This window comes from Chiloscyllium plagiosum, chromosome 24 (genome assembly GCF_004010195.1).
Source record: "Chiloscyllium plagiosum isolate BGI_BamShark_2017 chromosome 24, ASM401019v2, whole genome shotgun sequence".
In the NCBI taxonomy this organism is placed as follows: Eukaryota; Metazoa; Chordata; class Chondrichthyes; order Orectolobiformes; family Hemiscylliidae; genus Chiloscyllium; species Chiloscyllium plagiosum.
In genome coordinates this window covers 48145602-48151168 of record NC_057733.1, presented here as the reverse complement: position 1 = coordinate 48151168, position 5567 = coordinate 48145602, and the positions used below count along the sequence as shown (strand labels likewise).

The 5567-nt window shown below is 43.0% G+C and overlaps 1 protein-coding gene and 1 long non-coding RNA gene across 3 annotated transcripts in view; one reads left to right on the top strand and one right to left on the bottom strand.

The window, feature by feature from the left end:
* LOC122562266 overlaps positions 1-2789 on the bottom strand; it is a 37639-nt gene extending 34850 nt beyond the window's left edge. The window contains exons 1-2 of the long non-coding RNA XR_006315271.1: positions 2690-2789; positions 62-145 (exon numbers count right to left, since the gene is read on the bottom strand). This is a non-coding gene — a long non-coding RNA (uncharacterized LOC122562266). The remainder of the gene's footprint in view (positions 1-61; positions 146-2689) is intronic.
* polg2 (polymerase (DNA directed), gamma 2, accessory subunit) overlaps positions 1-5567 on the top strand; it is a 68026-nt gene that overhangs the window by 57522 nt on the left and 4937 nt on the right. For both annotated transcript variants that reach the window (XM_043715038.1, XM_043715039.1), the window contains one exon: positions 276-376. In XM_043715038.1, the coding sequence (XP_043570973.1) occupies positions 276-376 (101 nt within the window). The remainder of the gene's footprint in view (positions 1-275; positions 377-5567) is intronic.

Genomic DNA, 5567 nt, shown 5'->3' with positions numbered 1-5567 from the left:
CTTCCCAAATAAGTTCAACCCCCCCCCCCCCCCCCCCCACGAAGAGTGCTAGCAAACCTACCTCCCAGGATATTGGTGCCCGTCTGATTCAGGTGCAACTCGTCCTGCTTGTACAATTCGTTAGCATTTTGGGTAGGTTTTTATTCTGTCAAAAATAAAAGCAGAAGCAGCTCTTTTCAGGTCCATCCAAGAGGTAAAGGATTTTCAGCCATTATCCTGTCTTCACTTTAGATGTTCACCTTTGCTATTTTACCATTTAGTTCCTTTTTTTTTAGGTATGTGAGGGGCTATTCCGCAGTATCTTAGAGAAGAGAATCACAGTGTGGCCTGGCTATCTGGAAACCATGCACACATCATTGGAGCAACTAATCATGAAGTAAGAAACACTGTTTCTCATTATAATTGAATAACTTTGATGAGAATTCTTTAACTTAAATAGTTTCTTTTTGTATTTGTTCATGAAAAGTGGGAGGTATAGGTAAGGCTAATATTTGTTGCCCACCCTAATAACCTTTTGAGAAGGTGATGGTGACCTGCACTCTTGAACAGCTGTAGTCCATCCTGTGTAAGTACATCCACAATGCTGTCAGAAAGTAAAGGGTGGTTCCAAATTTTTAACCCAGTGACTGAAGGAATATCAATATATTTCAAAGTCATAATGTAATGTGACTTGAAGGGGAGCTTGCAGCAGTATTACTGAATAGTCCCCAGTAGCTTCTGCTTACAGCTAAACTTAAAGACTTTTAAAAAAAGCTGGAAAGCCTGGTCTATGAGAGCTGGCCACACCCAGCCGGCTTCCACTGTTCCAACTTTATTAAAAAAAAACCAAGACCTTACAAGCTGTTTCCCCAGGTGGTGTTCAGTATTCAGCGTACCACCTCTGCCTTATAACTCAGCTTCAAAAAAAAAGGACAAAATAGCCTCTTGAAAACCACAGCATTGTATCTCATTGTGCTATCAACAAACCTTCATTTCTTTTCATTATGACAAAGCAGCTGAACATCTTTTAACCTAAGACTCTAAACAAAGAAACTCTTGCAGTACATCCTCAGATTGCAATGATTGGCTTCTAACAGACTCAACCACTTTTTTTAAAACCATATATGACTCCTTCAATGGTGGAGTCCTTTCTGATTTCATTTAACTTCAATTTTGATAAGGGCTTTTTTATGCTATGCTGTAAATGTTGCCTTAGTATCAAAGGCAGTAATTTTTTTTCTGTAGAATTCAGCTGCTCTGCTCATACTCAGATCAAGGTTGTAAAGAGGACAGTAACTAAGTGGCCCTGGTGAAACCCAAACATTGATTATTGCTGTGTAAGTGCTGTTTGATAGTAATCAGCAAAAATCTTCATTCAGGTTGTGCAATTTGTCATGCTGTGTTGTAGATGCCAGTTGTAACTGTACTGGAATAGCTAGTGGTGCGGCCAGTCTTGGAGAAGAAATCTTTACTACCACACCCACCTGTTGACAGGGCCTTTGCTGTTTCAAATGTTTTAGCTGTTTATCATGTACATTGAATCAAATTGGCTGTAGTCTGGCATCTGTAATATTGGGGACGGAGAGGGAGCAGAGATGGATCATCAGCTCACCACTTCTGACAGAAGATATTTGCACAAGTTTTAGCTTTGTCTTTTGCACTGATGCGGGAGGGATCTCATCATTGAGAAGGATGCTGGTAATGAGAATAGTTCAGCCTCGTTAACAGCATTCTTCTCAATGATCGGAACCCTCTCACATCAGTGCAAAAGACAAAGCTGAAGCTCCTCAAACATCTTTGGTCAGAAGTGGTGAGCTGATGATCCATCTTCACTTTCTCTCTGTCCCCAATACTACAGATGCCGGACTGCAGCCAATTTGATTCAGTGTACATGATGGGCTCCCCACCATCCTTTTAAAATTTATTGTGCACATTTGTCTAAACCCTAAGCCTTCTATTTTCTGAAGAAAAGTTTGTGGAATCAGACCATTCTGTTCCCCCTTTCTATTAGCTGTCAGTAAACCAAAGTAGCAGTATTGGGCTTCAGTAGTTCATCACAAACTAGCTTTTTTCCATTTGGTCCTCTGCTCAGTATAAAGATAAATGTTACAAATCAACAAAATTAGAAAGAAAGCTAATGGATTACTTCTATGCAATTTGGTCTTATGGAGAACCATATCTTGGAAAAATATTAGTAGCTCAGTGATGCAACTTCTTTATTAATGAACAAACTAACTTGTAAATTCAGAAAATAAGCCATCGTGATTCTGCAGAAATAACACAATATGTTTGGTCTCCCTGCATTTTTTTAAGAACATATATCAAATTAATTCACCACTGTGGAAAGTTAAGTCTGATGATTAATGGGACAATTATTTGTTAAGATTATTTAATTAGTTAAATGGGCCACAACGCACTGCAACACCCAGAAACCGTGAAAAGCTGAGGGAAAACACCTATACAATGTATTGAGGAGTAATGCTTACCTAATAAGTATAATCCACTGATTCCTGCACAACAGACCCTAAACAGGAAGACTCAAGCCACGTATCAAAGACATTTCAGAGAAGACTTATCGGATGGGTTAGTTAATCTTTAAATAACTTGCGTCATGGAATCAGTGGCCTCCAATTTTGCAACTGCAGCAAGAGTGGTGAAAGCAAGGGCACATTGGCTGCCAGGAAGGTAAATTAATCCTTAAATAACTTACCTTGTTGGATCAGCAGCCTCCATTTTTGCAGCAGGAGCAGTGAGAGCAAGTACCGGGGACTGCCGGGAAGGTAAACTAATCCTTTAATAACTTACCTTGTGAACAGACAGAGCAGATGCGGGACTGCCGAATAAGTGAGATGATATATTTGAGCAGTTGCTTTACCCGAAACACAACTGAGAAAGTGTCTCCCACCCATCCTCCTCTCTAACCAAAAGGTTATGCGCTGATTCGGTAAGGTTACTAGTCTTTTTGTCAATAGTCTCTTTGTGAATTCAGAACAGTATGAATAGATATTAGGGCAGTTGCATGCTCCTCATGTTGGATGTGGGAAGTAAGAGTGAGCAATAGTGTCCCCACTGACTTCATCTGTAGGAAGTGCACCCAACTCGAGCTCCTCTGAAAACAGATTAGGAAGCTGGATGAACTTTGGATCATTCGGGAGGTTGGGGGGGGGGTAATAGACAGGAGTTACAGAGTGGTAGTCTCACCTCAGGTACAGGAAAAAGGTAGGTGGGTTACAGTCAGGAATCCTCTGGCCGTTCCCCTCAATAATATGTATACCATTTTGGATACTGTTGGGGGGACAACATAGTGGCCAGGTCTCTGGCAATGAGCCTGGCTCTGTGGCTCAGAAGGGAAGTGGGGTAGAATAGAAGAGAGCTAGTGGTAGGCAATTCAAATTAGTAAGAGGAACTAGCAGGAGGTTCTGTGGTCGTGAATGGGACTCGTAGAAGGTATGTTGTCTCCCAGATGCCAGGGTCCGGGATGTCTCTGATCGAGTCTGAAGGGGAAGGGTGAGCACCAGAAGTCGTAGTGCACATTGGCACCAATGACCTAGCTAGGAAAAGGGATGAGGATCTAAAAGGCTCTTTCAAGGAGTTCGGTTGGGAGCTAAAAAGCAGGACAAGCAGAGTAGTAGTCTCAGGATTACTACTGGTGCCACGTGCTAGTGAGGCAAGGAACAGGGAATGAGTGCAGCTTAACACATGGCTACAGGGCTGGTGTAGCAGGGAGGGCTTCAGATATGTAGATCATTGGGGTACCTTCTGGGGAAGGTGGGACCTGTACATGAAGGAAGGGTTGCACGTAAACTGGAGGGGCACTAATGTCCTGGGCGGGAGATTTGCTCGTGCACTTTAGGAGGGTTTAAACTAGTTTGGTAGGGGGATGGGAGCCAGAGCTACAGCTCAGAGGAGAAGTTAGTTGTTGAATGGGCAGAAATAGAATGCAGAGTGTCTGTCAGCAAGGATACACAGTTGATATGGCAAAGGGATGGGTTGAAGTGTGTCTGTTTCAATGCAAGGAGTGTCAGAAGTAAGAGTGACGAACTTAGAGCGTGGAACAGTATTTGGAACTATACTGTTGTGGCCGTAACAGAGACATGGATTTCACAGGGGCAGGAATGGTTGTTGGATGTTCCAGGGTTTAGATCTTTTAAAAAGAACAGGGAAGGGGCTAAAAGAAGAGGGGGAATAGCATTGTTAATTAGAGATTGCATCACGGCTGCAGAAAAGGAGGTCATTGAGTGTTTGTTTACTGACTCAGTATGGGTGGAAGTCGCTAACAGGAAAGGAGCAGTAACTTTATTGGATGTTTTCTATAGACTTCCCCAATAGCAGCAGAGAGATGGAAGGACAGATTGGACAGCAGATTTTGGAAAGGTGCAGGTGTAACAGAGTTGTGGTTATGGGTGACTTCAACTTCCCCTATATTGATTGGAACCTCCTTAGTGCAGATGGTCTGAATGGAGCCGTTTTTGTCAGGTGTGTCCAGGAAGGATTCCTGACTCGATATATAGATGGGGGGAGGCCATATTGGCTGTGGTGCTAGGCAACGAGCCAGGCCAGGTTTCAGATCTCTCGGTTGGAGAGCATTTCGGTGACAATGATCACAACTGCCTCACCTTTACCATAGCCATGGAGAGAGTTAGGAACAGACAGTTTGGGAAGGTATTTAATTGGGAGGGGAAATTATACTGCTATTAGACAGAAGCAGTAGTGTATAAATTGGGAACAATTGTTCTACGGGAAATGCACAACAAAATGTGGAGGCTGTTTAAGGAGCACTTGTTACGAGTGTTGGATAAGTTTGTCCCACTGAGACAGGTAAGGAACGGTAAGGTGAAGGAGCCTTGGATGACATGAGCAGAGGAGCTTCGCGTCAAAAGGAGGAAGGAAGCTTACTTAAGGTTGTGGAAACAAAGATCTGGCAGAGCTTTAGAGGATTAGAAGGTAGCTAGGAAAGAATTCAGAAATGGACTGAGGAGAGCTAGGAGGGGGCAGGAAGAAACCTTGGCGGGAGGGATTAGAGAAAATGGGTGCGCTGAAAATTCTGGGAAGCATCAAAATAGGTCCCCAGGGCCGGACCAGATACATCCAAGCTTACTATGGGAAACGAGGAATGAGATTGCTGCGCCTCTGGCGATGACCTTTGCATCCTCATTCTCTACGGGAGTAGTACTGACTGATTGGAGGGAGGCGAATGTTATTAATCTGTTCAAGAAAGGGAATAGGAAAATCCCTGGAAATTACAGACCAGTCAGTCTTACATCAGTGGTAAGCAAGGTACTGGAAAGGATTTTGAGAAATAAGATTTATGACTATTTGGAAAAACATAGTTTGATTAAAGGTAGTCAGCAAAGCTTTTTGAGGGGCCGGTCATGCCTCACAAGCCTTATTGAGTTCTTTGAGGATATGACGAGACAAGTTGACAAAGGTTGAGCAGTGGATGTGGTGTATATGGAGCCAGTAAGGCATTTGATAAGATTCTCCATGGTAGGCTCATTCAGAAAGTTAGGAGGTATGGGTTACAAGGATATTTGGCTGTCTGGATACAAAATTGGCTGGCCAAAAGAAGACAGCGAGTGGTAGTTTTA